The sequence below is a fragment of the Varroa jacobsoni genome, unplaced genomic scaffold, assembly GCF_002532875.2.
Source record: "Varroa jacobsoni isolate VJ856 unplaced genomic scaffold, vjacob_1.0 contig01238, whole genome shotgun sequence".
NCBI classification, from domain to species: domain Eukaryota; kingdom Metazoa; phylum Arthropoda; class Arachnida; order Mesostigmata; family Varroidae; genus Varroa; species Varroa jacobsoni.
In genome coordinates, this window is record NW_019214600.1 from 7,194 (window position 1) to 25,126 (window position 17,933).

Consider the following 17,933-nt stretch of genomic DNA (forward strand, 5'->3'; position numbering starts at 1 on the left):
CAAATTATTGATGAACTTTGGGTATTTTATCCAATTAGCGTTAGCGGTTTGAGGCAAAACTTTAGATTAGATGAAACCTCAAAAAGATTTAATACCAGGAAGTATTTATTATAGATATAGCTCCTGTTGAGTTACACAAGTTTTAATGGAACCAACTGAGTTTAATTAAATACACTACCTATATAACAAGTACACATAACGTTCGAATGTTACAGTGATGTCGTCGCTTTGCTACCTACCATCGCGTCTATAGTGTTTTACGTTGCTGAACGTATCTAACTATTCAAAAATAGTTCATATACTACCGATGCTCGACGGAAAACTCGCAGTCATAACTCCAGAAGTCCATGTCCTGTCGCTGAGCCTAGCAATATACATATATATATCGCTAGAGTGTATATATATACACATATATATATAACCAGCTTTATTGATATTCATGTGTGTGCTTGCAGATTTGTAACAGATCTCCAAACATTTACGGTTTTTTTTTACCATCTCTAAACGATTAAAAGTTCAATTAACAATAATCACGCAAGAGAAGCGAAGACCATCTTTATTTCATCAACTTGAATATAAGCATTGAATCCCGTAAATTTATGAATGGGGCTGGTATGTTTGCAGCTTTAATTGGAACTATTTGTTTCGTACTTGGGAAAAGATAATATTAGAATAACTAGTTAATTAAAATTCAAGATTTACAGCTTATTAAATATTAAAAACCCATAAACCAAGACTTCTGCTAGTAATTGTATATAACAAAAATTCAAAGGAAGCAATAAAAAAGGAATTGTTTTATTGCTTTATTTCATAGCAAAAAAGATGATAGGAGTCAGCCTGTTTTATCCACAAAATTCGGTAATATCAATCGCATATTATACTGTATTGCGGTATTAGTTGATTCTAGTTGTATAAATATGGAGGCTTACCCGTAAAGATTGCCCATACGTAATAATATATCTAAGTACATCTCGTATTTATGCTAAATAGCCCGCTATAAAATAAAAAAGCCGCGCAAAGTAAATACCTTCAAATACAAATACGTTTATTATTATAGTTATTATTACCTGTAGTGGAATTCACATGTCTTTGTACAACTATTTCGTTCGCTCATAACAGAGTGTAGCAAGCTTTCTCGTAAGATTGATATACGGCCTGTTTATTTTTCTCTATTCTGTTATGTACGTTACGTTCAAAATTTTGCATTGAATTTGGCCACTAGCAACTTGTTTTAAGAAGCCGTTGCTCAGTTCCGCGTCGAGTTTAGGTCCAACATCTATTTACAAAACATCTGTTTAACTATAATTTACCAAACGCACAGTGATGATATTTTTGTCCTTAGACAAAGGTCCACTTTAATTGAGCCGATTTAATTTACATACCGACTAAAATAGAGTATTATAGTTATGGTAACAACAAGCATATTTTGACTAAGGGCCACTGTAGTGACCCACTGGGAGGGATTATCGTTGCTTTTGTAACTGCATGAAGCGATAGCGAATTATCTCGGCCCTATATACTCGATCTAAGTTCTTTTAACTAGGTTTTGGGTATCTCTAGTTGCCCTCAGCGAACCCGTGGGTTAAATTATTACTATTGAAAAACTGTGAACGAGGACGAAGTATGTGCCCCTACCTGTTAAATTGAATAACAATCAAAGAAAAGACAGGCACTTCCCATATTTCAAAAATAAGATCGATAATTGTGCTGTTAATCAGTGAATGTTTGAGGTCAGCAATTTACACAAAAAAAAAACGCTTCTACATGCAAAACATCTACAGCAGTGAGTGGAACGTCATTCTAAAAAAGGACCTTTCAATAGAGGTACTTTACTATGGCACGAAATCATCAGCACATGAAATTACATGACCACATTACTCTTGTTAGTAGTAAAAGACGAGCTAATTCGAGTAGCCAGGTACCTTACTTTTAAGAGAAAAAGCTGTTAAAAGTTTCAGGTCTGCAATAACAAGTGTATTTGTAAGTCATTTTTGATAAATGACAGCTTTGCAGGCTTCCCCAATATAACTTGCATTATTATACTAGTAATCCACGGTTAAAGACGCACCCATAAGCAACACAGCCGCGTGTATCATTTCGTATTTACAATACTCTTTTCTTGCATACGTAGTACAACCGATTGACTGAGAAAGAAGTTCTAAAGAAAACAGATACCTTGACAAAAAAAACCCCAAAACGGCAATACTTCTCTATCATGTCCAAATAGAATAAAAATAAAAAATGTCCTTCGCCGAACTCGTATCGTCATATATATATATATGATTACCACAATAACCGCCATAATAATAGTGATGATAAATCAGGTATCTTAAATACACGATTTGTTTGAGCCCAGTTTCTGCACATTTTGTTATTCAACGAATCCTTGAAATATTTTTAAGTTTACTTAAGAGAAATATTTTGGTATTACTCCTGATTCATTTAGAATTCAAATAACGCTAGTAACGTAAACTTAAAACATGGTACGTTTTAGGTTGTCAGCAATTCTGCATGAAGCTAATTCCAGTCGGGTTACACCAATCGTGTCTCACGTATAGGTGTGAATCACATAATAAAATTGAATACACACAACAGCTCACACAAAAACCATATTTCTACATGATAAATAAACCTCCTAGTTTGAGAAGTAATCGAAATTTATATCCAACTAAAGTGAAGGTTACACTCCGAAAGACATGATTTGTATCTGTATGCAAGGTTTACTAGACAAAAGTTCTTCTTACGATACATATATTTAATGGTTTCAACCACTTCTGAGGTCACGAGCATCAAGGACGTTATGTAATAAAGTTTTATTCTTTCATTTCGAGTTCAATTCTTAGCTATTAGTTCGTGTTAGCCAACTTCTCCTTCAAGTCCTCATATAGGTCCTTACTATTGCATGGACGCCTGACGCTGAAAATGGCATTAAAACGATCATATCTGCTAAGCCTTGATATTTACTTTCTTCTTGGATATAACGCTGCAGGGCTATTGTCTCTGCACACCACACAGGTCCCATTGGGGCTGACACGCTCACATATTTGTTCAGCTTTGTGTTTTACTTATTTTGTTTATCGCTAAAAATGACTGCATATTTTATGATAGCTTGACACCGTTTAAACGTGTAACACCTGAGAGCCTCCACCCAGACTATGCTGCGTCCCACTCTGAAGCTGGTTTACCATATCTTCCAACTCCTGGACAGTCTGCGCGCTTCGTTCAAATTTATGCGCGACTAGATTTCGATAGAAGTGTAAGGCGAACGCGGTGAAAAGCATCACAACGGGAATTAAGATGATCGTTCCTGAAGCAAAAACGATGGAAGCAGAATATTCTAAATATTGCATATGTTTTCTATATTTGTCTGATGTAATAGCTAACGATTGGTAAAAATATCTTGAAACGCTCGATTGAGGTCGGTGTGACCAATTCAATTGTAGAATGATGGCGTTGATCGACACATCTACATTGAGTTGAATACGACCGCTTCTATATCGTGCTTACTATTTTGTGCTGCCCGTAAGTTACAATGTCATACTTTTCGAACCAATACGCTTTTCTTTAGCTGTAAAAAAGGTCGAAAAAGATGAATAGACGAGATTAATCTTGAGACCTTGTTAGAGTAATGTGAATTCGGCCGACCCACCTGCGCCACGTTGAGTTCTATAGCCACCGAGTTCAGAGCTTAAACCGTTAGACGTTGCATCGAATCGAACATTCATATTACACAAAGCATGCTCCAAAACGGTCACCTATATTTGTCATTTATATATGACCTAGACTTGAGTGTAAACATGCGACTATTATAGTGGAATACCGTATAATGTAACAACAATAAGAAGACAACTACTTACCAGCTAAAGCAGCCTTAATTGAAACTTTGATGAAGACTACCCAGCAGATAATTGCAATTTCCGCCATAAATAGGAGGATTCCAAAAACGGTACTGAAGCCCCAGGCAGCCTCGATGTACAAGTGCATCTTTTCATGGGGTGACTCGTTTACAGCAACTATGCCTTTAATCAGATAACAGAGCCAATAAAGATAGAAAATTCAAACAGGAGAGAGGAAGTGTGACCGTGAAATAATTAAATGCAGCTCAAGGTCATGGGAGAGCGTTCAACTGGTTTGCGTAGCGTATCGCTTGAATCCGTGTGTATTCAATATTAAAACGTTTGAGAATACCATCTATATAGGTCTGTTTTTAATGCGCTGCACATACAGCCTTCCCGCAATTTAGTGATAGCCAACTTACCCATTGTTCTGAATGCACAATGTCTTGTCGTATATGGTTAGATAATTTGCTGTCTAGGAAAGTCAAGACAAGGACAAGCTTATATATTATAACAGGTAAAAGTTTCTGAAATATTCTTGGCGGAAAATAAAACCTTTATCGATGTAAGAAGCTACTGATTGTATTTAGATCCTTGTTCACGTAGAAAAAAACGCGACGATGCTTAAGTTCTTCAGTACACTATGACTAAGCTAACCGTTTTAGGTCTGTCAGCTGGAAACGCTGACTGTATCTGAATACAGACTATCAAAGCCAGTTGATTTTGTGCTATTTTTAACTTCGATAATTGCACGCACCATGTATGCTGGCGACTGCCTCAAGATTTGGTAAGATGCACGTTGAGATCATCAATGCGAGCATATGAACCGAGACAAGTAAAGTGGTACAAACGCAGAAGGCGATTAACAGCGGCTCCGGAATCCCGGGCGGCAGGTTGATTTCTACCATCGCAACCTGAAAAGACCACAATACGCGTGAACGTATCAGTAAATATAGATGATGCAGCAAGTTTTAAATCAAAAAGTTAGTTCTCATCTGATATTGGCTCGAGCCAATGATGTTTAACCCATTAATTGGGACGAGAACAAAGCGCGTATATTTTTCATAAGCCAAGTTTGAAGTTCAACGCGATGAAATTTTGTCAACAAACCATCCCGACATAGACAGTATTTAACTCCATGACTTATTGATTACCAGTCAATTTCACTAAGCATATTCCCCTCAGTCGCTCTTTTCTTCCTTTGATGTTACTTGAACATTTTTTTACGTGTACCGTATTGGCCTGAAAATACATCGCGTATTGTATTCTTCTTTTTATACCGGTCACTAAAGTTTCCTCTATCTTACGGTAAGTGACTAATATAACTCTCTCTTTCGTTCGGCTTGTTTACAAAAGAAAAACAATTTTCTATTTCCGCTGTCTTAAAAATTAGGCTGCAGGCAATATGACATAATACATAGTGTGAGCCAAAAGTCCCGAAACAGTTTGCAAAGAACCTACAGACAGTTGGAGAGTCCTCATTTCAGACCTGTTGAGGCAGCAGGTAATAACGACTTATTGCGTTACAGAGCAGCTTTAACTAAGCAACGCATTCGTGGCAGGGGCACCCTTTTAAACTGTCCAGAGACTTCTGGCCCACCCAGTACATATAATGTATTACGTAATAACTTCCAACAGCTCACCATAGCAAACCCGCTGAGAAGCGCCGACGTCCTCGAACTAGCCTTGAGCTTCGCGCGGGACAAATGCAATCGGCGCCAGTTGAGGGCCGCGACATTATTCTCGGGCTTTGACATCTCGCGAACTGCGAAAAACGGAGAATGTGATGAACATGATGTTGACGAAGAGTGATATGGCGATTCGTACGCCATAGGATAAGGATGGTACGACGCTTGGAGTACATTTCGACTACTATGCAGAGAACTTGAATAGGCCGAGGAGCCTGAGCGGGTGATCGGTGCTGAATTGTAGGTACTTGAGAATAGCGGTTGAGCATTCGTGCCACAGCAACTTGGACACGCACAATGGATGACGGAATAGTTGGATGGCGGGTAGATGTTAGGTGTAATGTCTCGACATATCGCGGGAAGCTGGGAAGCTAAGAATAAAGGTTCGATAGAGACTAAAGGTGGCCATAAAGGTTGATGTCTGTTACTTCTATAATGACCACTTCTGCCATTTCGGCTCTCTCGGCTATCCGTTTGCGTACAACTAGTTCTAGTTACACCCCCGGACAAACTCCGCATAATCGAGGCGTTCTCAATCCTTAGCCGCATTTTTCGATTTAATTTCGTTCGGGTTTTCTCGCACAAGACGGTTTTTCCCGCAGTCCGAAACCACATAGTAGGATAGCTACTTGAATAAAAAAAATGATTATAATAACAGTGATAACCTTTTCTTGGTGATCGTTACTTATCGGCACATTGCAAGTTAAAGTTTATCTTTTGCAGACAATATGACACAGAACAGAATACTTGATGTCCCCGAATTTCCATATGAGTATGTGGAGATAGGCACTTTTTTGTTAGTTTTTTCCACAAACGCCGTGTAGGTTTTTAAATCCGCCTATGGTCTGTTACCTTGATTAGTCACGAAATTCCTGCTTGTACCCTGCTTTACTGCAAATCAGTGACAGGTATCGCAAGTGTGAAAAGGGCAGGAAATAATAGGCTAGCAAGGTTGAATAGGTGCGGGGAGTAATGGAACGTTGTGTTAAATGAGCGTCGATTGGAAGCAACGTAGCACTGTGGAAGCTGCGGTTGGAAGTTGTCACTGATGATACAACTTACTAAGTGGCACTGGATCTGTCTGCTGCTATCTCACGTAGACTGTCCTATTCAAGGACCGGATATGTTAGCTGCTGCATTAACGCATAGTTCTGTGTTACATTTACTGCGGTAAGTTGAACTCTGCTTCTCTGAAGCCCAGGTGATAACATGGACTGAGAAGGAAAATGGTTAGGCAGAAAGGCAAATATCAAACAAACAGCCAGTATTCACGCTTCCATTGCGATTACGCAACGATGGCTGGCTGGACGGGCAAGTTACGAATGTCCGATCCGCAAGAGGGAACGCAGAACGCAACATATGAAAAACCCTCCGCTGTTCGTAAAGAGGAAGGAGGATCTACAGAAGATCGGCAGGTCACACGAGTCAGACCAAGCCGATGGCGATAATTACGACGGTCGCAAGCAGAGAAAAAAGAGACATCTGTGTCACAGCCATCAGTGCTGTCTTCCAACAAATCATCACCAGCTGCTGAAGATAAGAATGGAACGGATCAGTTGAGGAACAAAAAATGCCTGTCCTGCGAGCAGTCATTGAGCGTTCATTAGTCCGCATAGCATAGTGTTTGGTTATCAACGACATATCGAATATTGGAAAAAAACCTTTTCACACGCTTCACTTTCACTCTGCGCTATTGGCAGTGAATAAGAAAACGAATAAAAAGAGTCCTATTCATAAGTCTTTGATAGCCATGAACAACGATTTGGCACGTGGGTTTACGAGAGTTACGGTAGAATTAACTACATCTATTAGTCGTACACTATTGCATTCAGACGATTGAACATCTAGCTGAAAAAAATCCGGGATGCTGATTTAAGCCTAGCCAATGACCTATACTACACCAAAGGTATTATTCAGCATTGGTTATCACCAAGCGGTTGCTATTGTTGAAGACGTATGGCGAACACGACCAGGAAGGACTAATGTACAGCTATAATTAACATATAATAAATTGTACCATAATTAATGGCTCTATTTTACAACTAGCTAGATATTTAGTTTATATATTAAAAGTAAACCAATGTTTACTCGTATGTATTAAGATAATATTCTATCATAAGCATATCAATATATGGAAATACGAAGGGCTAAGTACAGAAGAAAAGAATAGTCCAATACCACTGAGCTCATTAAAAGAGTGAAGCAAACAGTATTAAAATATGTTCCCTTTTTTTTTTTAACTATAATCTACATTTGTACATATACCAATATATGTACAAATGTAGATCAATATATACACATTACGTGCTATATATTGACGGTATTGAATGGTAGTCCGAATTTTGTTACGTGCTAGCAATTTATTTTTAACTATACTTATGGTCGTTCATCACCAGAATCCGCTTTAAAAACAAGCAATATCAACTCCGTGAAGTCCAATTCGTCCTGGTAAGCATTACCCGAAAGGCCTCGTGACAATGCAGTAATAACGTGCTTTCCTAACTTTTGTAGAAAGTATGCAATTTAAGGGCACTTAGTAGAACGTTTAGGTTCGGCACCAGGCATTACTGTTAGCATAGATCTAAATGATTCGTATTATCCGCGTTCACTGGGGGGTGTTGCTATTATATCGATCTATCGCCACAAAACGAGATCTATTGTGACGAAAGTAACGCTAACGAACAATTTTCTGCCTGTTATTGCCATTTATCTGTCGACGCATGGCGTTGTCTGATGTTGTCCACTGCGCCGTCTATGCAGTTGCTTTGGCAAGTTTCCACACTGTTGAAATAAACGCTGCCCGAATAAGATCACATGACCAATAGTTTTTGAAGAAACTCAGCAAAGGGCGGGCAAAAATGAACAGAGTTGAGAAAGGACGAGACGCCATTTATTCGTCTTAGGGACATCGATAGAGCGGGAAATGCCTAGGTGAAATCCGCAAACGAATAGTCTGCCCATAAGATCTGGCCGATCAAAAAAAACTAAACGCTAACATTTGTTATTTAATAGAGAAAGCACAATTAAGTAATAATAATACTAGTAATCGTCATAAACATTACGTCATCATCGAACGTTAAGATAAGCTCTCAGTTGAAGCTGTATCACAGCAGACCAACGGGCTAATGGACAGTGGAAGAACTTGTAGCAGAAGGTATTAATCCTACGAATGCTAGCCAGTTAGTAACCTTTGATTTTATTCGATCGGACAGCGTGTCATCAAGCATTTGTGACTATAATTTTAATAAGCTCAAATTACTATTACTATAAACCTGCTTAGGTGAAAAAGGCTGGATAGGTTTAATTTTAGGTGCTAAACAACAAAAAGTCTTCCATCATTGCCGGTCAACCAATTATAAGCTAAATATAAACGTCTTCTTCGAAAGATGTAATCGTCTCGTGATTATTTATATATCATATCTATGACGGCGGTTTGCAAATTTCTTATCACAAATGATCAAAATCTTGTATTGTGGGTGCGGGTTTTAGTCATAATAAATCGATAAAAAAGGCATGTTTTATCGAAGCTTTTAGTCATAAATGACCAAAAAAATTACTCTATGGCAGCCAAAATATCCTCATCATAACATCTACATCCACATCATAAAAACTAGCAATTTGCGGTTTTAATAGTTTGCGATAGGGGACAGTGCGAAATATCGACCCCGACCTTTATCCCCTATATTGACTGGAAAGCATATTTACTCTTCATGGACTAAGCGGCTAATGCCAATTTCCCTGATTGCGCTGCCATAATAACCACGAAGAACAACAAGAGGCTTCTCGGTCATAGCCACAAATCTCAGCTTAGCAAATTTAAGTAAAGGGTCTGTGAAAAAGTCCCTAAAACGTAGAACAGGCTAGTAAACATAGAACTTACTAACGTGGTTACTCCATCATGGCATAGATTCGTTGGCGACACCCCAGCCCGATAAGGTGCCCCTGGAAGTTTTCAGAAGCCACACATGTTTACAGAAGATCTTTAACATTCTTGCCAAATTTAAAATTCGAGTTAAAGACTACTTTTGGAACTGCTGATATTCTTGTTAAGTAAAATGAAGATAGGTAAGGAAGATGTTGAAGAAATACTTCTTTTGTACCTCTTGTATTTTACAACATATAAAGCGTATATTTTTTAATAAGTAACAAGAAAGCTAACTGAGGACCAATTTAGAAAACAATCTACGGAAAAAGTAGTACGAACCTAATATCGGTGGATTCTTTACTATGTACCACGTAATCAACACATGTTAATTGTGTGTCAAATACGAAAAACAAGGTATTGATGCTTAAATAAAATTCATGCTCGCACTTACTATGCATATATGAATTAACGGTCCTTGGCTAATAACACTAATAGTTTGTCGTATCTTACTTTCCCTGCCAATTGCCATAATTCAACACAAAGCATCAACATAGTGTTTCTGGTTGTCCGTCAACGACACAACCTGTATAAATATATAAAAGTACTTAATCACAGAGTGTATTGTATTAATAATAAATAAAGAAAAAGAACGTTGCATGAGTACACTGTATTTATGCACCCTTTGCCATGGCATTCACTACATTCTGTTGTGCCTAGTCTATTTAATTGTTAAGTTCACATTTAATTGAGTCAGTCAAAGAGCTGAAGCGGTTTTCAGTCCAACTGCACGCAGTACGAGTGTGGCTTAACAATGCATCACCCTGCATCTTCGGGACCAGCGGACATGAAATTAACTCTAGTGTCCGTTTCACTTCGGTCAGCCTTTAGTCATCGTTTGCCTGCCTTTTTGTCAAGCATATTTTAAGTAGAGTCGTCGGCAGCGAGAGGTCAACGTTACAACGGAAAAAACCAGGTGACTCACCGGCTTCCGTAAACGGAGTTATTTCATCAGAGTAGCTTTTTCCAAAATTCCCGCATTAACATGTGATATAGCATTAGTGCATCGTAAATCGGTTCTATGAGGCAAAAACCAATTAATAGATTTGTGAGATAGCAATGATGTAGAGCTATTTGAAACTGAGAGACGTCAGAAGACGTTATCCGTCGCAGCAAATTGTTCCAAAAGCTTCGTAGAAAGATCTAACGAACTCGACGGATGAAGAAGCCGAGCTCCGAACTTGTTTACGGCCGCAGTAGATCAGGTGAACGTCAAATGCATGATCGATTGTAGCCAAGAAAATTCATCTGTCGCAGCAGCGGATTGGTCGCAGCTTATAGAATTATTAAAAACATATTTTTCAAAAGTGATGCGGAAATGAGTTCGGCGCGTTAAGCTGCTGAACGCGAGGCGGTTGTTATTCTCAAACCGTCGGCGAGCGTATATCTCTCTATAGCACTTCAATTCCGAGTAGCGTTCCTGGTTGACCAGAGCGTTCGGCTGCTTTGTTAGATTACTCATTTAAGGAAAGCAGGTACGGAAGAGTAACATGGTACCATATGACTTTGGGCGTTAGAGAGCAAAGGAAAAAGTAAATGTGAGAGAAAGAGATTTCGGCTGAAGATTGACTGTTTTGACCTGGTCCCCTTTTTTAAGCCTGTTACAAGTATTATCTATAGCAAAAGTGGTCGTTATGCAGTAACTTTTCGGATAGAAAGGCCAACAGTTCACAATTTTTTATATGTTTACAGCATATTATGCCCAACTTTTAAGTTTCAAGGACAATTCCTTTGTGGGTTTATTAGCTTTTTTTTGACCAATTCGTAATACTGCATGAATACCTTATACGGACAGACTGCGATGTATGTAACTGTAAAAAATCCACAGGCAATCCTTTCGTTTAAAAAAAATGTGTAAAATACTATAATAAATTTAATTTTAATTATTTTTTCATAGGTTGTCAAACAAAAAGAAAAGGCAGTCAAGTAAGAACACCTTCAAAAAATATTGCACGAAAACAAGGATATAATTTGATCTAGTTTTTAAGCAAAAGGTTAGTACCCAAGCTTGACATACGCCACGGTACAGGAAGCGAACCTCCTGAATTGTTGCTGATGCAGCAAACGCGTTGAACAACAACCTCGCTATGGATAGCTAGAATACTACGAAGTGAGTACGATCCGAAACTTCTAATACTCTGAGATCCTCTGTATTCTTCTCTTAAGACTATGCATATGTGTTCATATGTCCCGCAGTAACTTACATACAGGCTCTTCGTTTCACAAGTATTTCTATGGATTTACCCATCTACGTTAGTAAAGAGTTCACTACCTCTGTCCTAGTTTACTAAGCATGCCAAACGATTTTAACTGTCACAAAAAACAACTTCGGGGAACGCATCGAGGTGAAGCTGTAACAGAGTTACTTATTAAAAAGGTCGTAGCATTAACAAATTGATGGGAGTCCGAATAAAATATAAAAATAAGATAAAAACAAAGGCGTTCATTCAAGGGAATATAAAGCTTCCAGAGCCAATTATACAGATGCAAAGGAAATATACAATATGGATCAGACCAAAATGGTTTGCCGTCGGTACCTATCTGGTAGAGCGCAGTCTCTGCCATTTTGTGCTCTATACGCGACTCAATTGCTGGCAACACCTGAAAAACAAATTATTTCTCGGATGTCCAGATTTTTTTCGCGACTATGAAACAATGATTGCGTCAGGATTAGAAGAAATTTCCATATTGGTAAATTATACTACCCGAAATTGAAATTTCCCTTTAAGAGAAAGAATGAGATAAAGAACGAATTTGTTTATGTAACATTAACTGTACGTTAAGGTCATATGAGCAGAAATATTGTACATATTGTAATTCAAAAATTTTGCTTCTTCGTCAATTGTTATTCTTTAGTTACATTTAATCTAAGCAAATTTAGTACGACCTGTCGCAATCGTAAATTATCATGCATTTAAGGGAATGTTCAACGAGAGGAAAATTATGTGGCAATACGGGGTAAGCACGACTTTTACATAGGGATTATGGTATACGTTTTAAGAATACGCTCCCCTCACCCTCTCGAGCTATAGTTAATTATCCAGCTATAGATCGGCTTGGAAATTCGGAACAAGATACAGCTTCGGCAGCTTATTTCACGTTTTGAGAGTATAAAACCCTGAAATAGATGTGCATTTACGATACCGAACACAGTGGAGTCGTATTCTATATTCGTTATATATATATATATATAGTATCATCTAGGTGCGCCTCGCTAAGTTTGTACTAGATGATTACTGTTTATTAGGACCTAGAGGCATAGGTCTACAGAAAAAGGCAAATCAAACTATTTAGTCTATTTATTATTAAACAATTCTTGCTGCGGACGTGTATATTCAACCAGCAACGTGTAATAAAGGCATGGTTATTTTTTTAATTAAATAAATTGGATTCACATCTTATATTCGTTACGTTAATGTATGTTATGTGCCAGAGCTAAAATCATATTTCATGCCAAGAGGCTTTCAACGTCAAACTTTTTTTGTATCACTAAGTTGTGGACCAAAGAAGCATTCTTTGATTTTAACATTATCGCCTTCAAGATAAGACACTACAGAGATAAAAGTAAACACTCTCAATGGCTAATATCGAATATATAGAGCGTATACCTCTATCTCTCAGAAAAAAAGTCGGTATATCTATGACGCAAATGCATTTGTGCTCCTGTTCGTCATTTGCACACTGAAGTGCCAATAGTTAGATAACTTATAAAATTGTTCTTTATTTGGTCTTTAGCGAAACATTTTCGAATGGGAATCTCGTGTATTGCTTTTATCCTACATGTTTATATTATATTCTACGGCACACTGACTTTATTTGAAAGGCTACAAACACACGCTCAGAATAGAATAAAACACGAAATCTCATTAGGTAGACCAAGCCACGGATTTATAGAACTCATCGAGTCTACTGCACCATCAAAGGCGCTCTCCTCTAACTTGTCCTATTTTATTGTCAATTCTGATGGCGTAGCCAAGAGGCAAAATCTTTTGAAAAAAATCTATAAAGTCGTTGAATGCAGCCTAAAAAGCCAATCACAAGTTCGTTCACTTTGCTTTTGTGATACGGTTAAGTTATTGTTAAAAAAATCAAGTGGACTGCCTTAACTGATCTTAACATCCGTCACCCACTCGATTTGCGCCAGCCACGGCAAACTACCTTTGTCCGCTGACAAATTCATAAACGTTAGTGACAATAAATGTGCTTTTAAGCATACTCACCTAAAAGTTTGTGTTGAACGTGGTCATCAATTTCGGTTGGAGTCATTTTCCGAAGTTCGAACGCTCAATTGTATACATACAGATGCCAGAGGAAGGGTTCCGTATACAGGGAGCTTGCAAGTGCCCCGTTCTCGTTATATTTGGGCTCCAGTAGAGAATTATAAGTGAGAAGTGAATAATAAATAACTCCGTGCTCTCTCCTTTTCTAAGTTGCCCTCTCTTATTTGCTCTTGGGGTATCAATAAGTTGACAACAACAACGTTGAGATGAGGTAGTGAACCACAGTTAAACAGTAGATACAAAGTCACAGCATACTTTTTCAAGGTAGTGGCATCCCTAACTCTAAACAAAAACTCTAAAAGAACTAATTCTAAACAAAAACCGAACTAATTAGGAAGCAGTATTACTGCTAGCCGCTGTCGGCTCGGTCTGCGCTAACTTCAAATAAAAAGGCGGATTGGACGGGTCCTTTGATTAACAAAGGCTATATAAACAGTTGCAGGCCTACTGCCCTGTGTTTTGGCCTGCTTTGGCGCGAAACATCGTCGGCTTTGAACTGACTGAGCATGGTGGCAAGGGGGCCCCTGTAGGCAGAGCTGACAGCGTGAAGAAGGTGCAAACCACTTTAAATGCTTAGATATGGAATGTATTGTGTAAAACACACACGGCCAGTACTAGAGATGGCAGGCCACTAAGCTATTGAGAGCGGCCAAATTTAGTGAAGTAAAGTTGTTATAAACAGTGCTTTTTAATATAATAACACGTATTCCTTTGACTTCCTTTTCTAACTGAAGCTGCGCTAATTTGCCCTCGGTCAGCACCCAAACCTAATTGGGTTTAGAATAAGCTAATGTAACATACAATGTGTTTGGTACTAGAAAAAGGTCTAATTTTATTTTAAAAAGTCATTGCAGTCATATCTCTATACATTCAGCTACATCATGGTGCCTAATTATTTTTGTAACCTCGCCGAAACTATGTACTAACCCAAGTAAAAGTAAAACTCTAGATAAATAGTTTACTAAAGAGCAATCTATAAGCAGTCGTCGTATTATCTAGCATTACATATTGAATCGATGGGTATATATGTTTTATGTTCTGGCCTAGACGGGAGGATGACCCATGCAACAACTGCATCGATATACAAGCTTGTTCTGTGGACTCCGTTGAATTGTGGAAAATATTACATTATAGGAGATGAACAATAACCTTACTTCTCACTATAGCTTTTGTAACAGCATGCAAAGAATCACGTTCTACTTAGCCACTGTGACAACACCACTCTTGGCATTCTGCACTGAGTGCCAGTTCATCCTATAATGGATTCGGATACGTTTTCAAGTGAAGATAACGGAACTCACGAAGTTACATAAATAGTCGTCCTCGTTATAGGCTAAATAAAAGGTTCGAGACCAGACGCTACAGAATGCAAACAGAAGCTTTATATTATAATATGAACACTAATAATAATTTAGTTAGAAAACCAACAAATGCAATGATTGTACTTCATTGACTGACACTATTGAATTTGGTGGGGCGTGTAAATCAGCTTTGCCAAAAGAACATGTCAAGTACTAAATAATAGCAGCTGGTGGCAGGTAGAAAGATACCATTGGCGAAACGATATCAATCTATAATGAATGGAACGACATGTGGAATAACGGCTATAACTAGCCCTATTTTCCTGAACAGTGTGTGAACCCTTGTGACGAACATCGAAAAAAACTATAGCAAACAGGGACGACGTATCCAGCTATTAAACAGGCGTGTACGTATAGCACGCTTTAGCTTACACGCTATACTACATAGAACAGTTCTATTATATAGAACATTTCTTAATTCAAACAACCAATCTAAAATGGCTCCATGAAACCGATAGGTTGTATCTAAGATAGTCCATGTGTTCAAGTTGTTCTTTGTAGGTTTGCGGATCAGCTAGTGGCTTATGTCGTGTACTGACAAATATACACTCAAACGTTTAGGGTTCAGTAACATGACTGTCGCGTACGAACAGTAACCTTAAAAGGAACTGCGGTCGCAGTGAGAATGGGGCGCCAGCTACGGCAGCGCGAAGTACAAGAAAAGACAGTCCTGCCAATTGAGTTGCGAAGTACGGCATCTTTTTCTTTTACTCTAACCATGAAGACGTGTTGTACGATGGCCGAAGACGTTTCAACGCCTCTTCTTCTATAGACAGCCCTATGTGTACCTACATAAATTGTATGCACCTGAATCTCGAAAAGAAAAAAGCATTTTCGGTAACAAAGAACGTATGCTTCCTTGCATGAAACCCTCATTTGTATCAAAAAATATATATATATATATATCCATATAGAATGATTTGTTCGGGTTCTGATTTTTTTTTTTGGTTTTTCATCCTCCAGAAACAACAAGCGTTGCATAGGCGACTCATAAAGCAGTTTTAGGTTTTTCGAGCGCGTAAGCGCAATTTTTATAAGGTCTAGTATCTGAATTTTCATTCGAATCTTGGTAATACAAAATGGGCGTGAAACAGACTGAAGCCTGGGGGATTGTATCATTAGTCGATTATTATTTTTACAATATTGCGGAGGCCTGTCGCTAGTTTGTAGAACTCATACTGGGTAAACGTCCATACTGCCCTCCGATGCCTACTGACTACAATCGTAACGGGTATGTTTCATATATATATATACTAAACTGAAAATTTCATTATTTCATCAAATGAATGGCTTTGTCGTCTTCGTATAAATGTTGTTATATACTCAAAGCTCCTATCGAGACATTATTCATGCCTAGCTTATCAAACATTTTTTTAACTCATAACTTTTCAAATGATCTGCGCACGGCTATCATCATTTCATGTTCACGTCAAACAAATACCGTTATAGCAATTCAATCCCGTTATTGTGATTGATATTATTATCCAATTTACGGACGATTAAGTTCGATATAAATGACGAAGTTTTTCAAATGTAGCCGCCAAACGTAGGCGTTTGAGGCAAAAGTTCCTTTGGAAAATCTAGTCTTTTTTTTAACACTTCTTAGCCTAAATAAACGCTACAATTAGTTTTCAGTAAGTCAGATGCCTGATGATTTTATTCGAAGAGTTACAACCATGCGTTAACAGGATTCTCTATACACATTTTACGTTCAGATACTATAGGAGCAGACGAAACATTTCTCTTGAATTGAACAAGTTTCTATAAGAATAAAATTGAACTAGTGTACTAATAAGAAAAGGACACCGACAAAAATACAACGTTATATATTTTAATTAAGCGTGGACATGGAGCATATTAATAAAGCAGAAAAGACAGCATAACGTAATCATTAACCAATACTTACGGTGGTCACTACTACTTCTAGCTATCTGGTAATTTTCCTCGCGACATCGTGGCTCTCGTCATTGAATAAGTTTTCCATCTCGCACCTATCCAATAGATGCTGCAAAACCCTTCAGACCATATCCACTAACTCCCATATTATGCAAAGCTCTCACACTCAAACGCCGAAGATTCGTTCGGCATTAGAATATTATAATGTTTTGTCTAACCACGTCTCGAAAATTCTGTCAGGTACGATCAGAATCATTAGCGTGTACTCGTAACTATTTCATTATTTAAATTTGATCAGCTCGAAAAAAAAAAATATCTGTATATAATGTTGCTACGTTGCCTTGTTGTTTTCTTGCGACGTAAAAAGTAATGGCTTCAGTTCGAATTGTTTAACTTCCTTAGTATACAGGCATGTTAGTATATTAAGCAAGCTTTCACAGCACAAACATTCCATGAAGCCAAATATGGATAACATTGGGCAGAGGACCCTACTCTGGGCATACGAGACCATATATGTATATCTTGACGTAAAATGTGCGCCTGCTTGTTAGTAAATAAGGTATCTGCTTCCGACAGGTTCGACTAGGTATAACAGCTTTCATCTACCACAAGTTCCTCGAGCAATTTTTATTATATACTGACAATGATATGGTATAGGTACATAAATATAGAAGCAAAAAAACGTCCACTTAAATGTAGACAAACGCTAATATTTGCTTTCGATAAGGATGGGTCTAGTCAGATCTGATGTTTTCGCAGATATGCAGTCAATTCAATGGTCCGCAGAGCAAGACAAGGTCGGGCTACGAGCGATCTCAATCATATTGTATACTACATAGTAGGTAAATGGTAAACGCGTCCTTAATAAGTAATCCACCAGCGTTTTAATTCATAACTCTACAAGCTTTTCAGACTTTTAAAACTGCTTTGGTCATCATAAGTGCTTTAAT

General features: G+C 38.0%; 1 protein-coding gene across 5 annotated transcripts; it reads right to left on the reverse strand.

Moving 5' to 3' along the window:
* Window positions 1-1,020: 1,020 nt before the first annotated feature.
* On the reverse strand, window positions 1,021-14,167 carry Orai (calcium release-activated calcium channel protein orai). Of its 5 annotated transcripts, none has more exons than XM_022852939.2 (6): window positions 13,667-14,167; window positions 11,984-12,047; window positions 5,480-5,601; window positions 4,594-4,750; window positions 3,858-4,019; window positions 1,021-3,307 (listed from the first exon to the last, which is right to left on the reverse strand). In XM_022852939.2, the coding sequence occupies exons 2-6, from the start codon at window positions 12,009-12,011 to the stop codon at window positions 3,120-3,122; spliced, it is 657 nt and encodes a 218-aa protein (XP_022708674.1). In that variant the 5' UTR covers window positions 12,012-12,047; window positions 13,667-14,167; the 3' UTR covers window positions 1,021-3,119. The 5 variants fall into 5 exon arrangements, with proteins under 5 accessions (XP_022708674.1, XP_022708672.1, XP_022708673.1 ...); XM_022852937.2 differs by having other exon boundaries at window positions 5,480-5,895; XM_022852938.2 differs by lacking the exon at window positions 11,984-12,047.
* Between the last annotated feature and the right edge of the window lie 3,766 nt (window positions 14,168-17,933).

What these genes read in the sequence shown, in the direction of transcription:
- Orai (XM_022852936.2), bottom strand. Translation starts at nt 13,712, where the DNA reads ATGACTCCAACCGAAATTGATGACCACGTTCAACACAAACTTTTAG. An exon ending in TTCTCAGCGGGTTTGCTATG is followed by an intron (nt 4,751 to 5,479) that starts GTGAGCTGTTGG and finishes TGGTCTTTTCAG; the next exon opens with GTTGCGATGGTAGAAATCAA. An exon ending in GGCAGTCGCCAGCATACATG is followed by an intron (nt 4,020 to 4,593) that starts GTGCGTGCAATT and finishes ATCTGATTAAAG; the next exon opens with GCATAGTTGCTGTAAACGAG.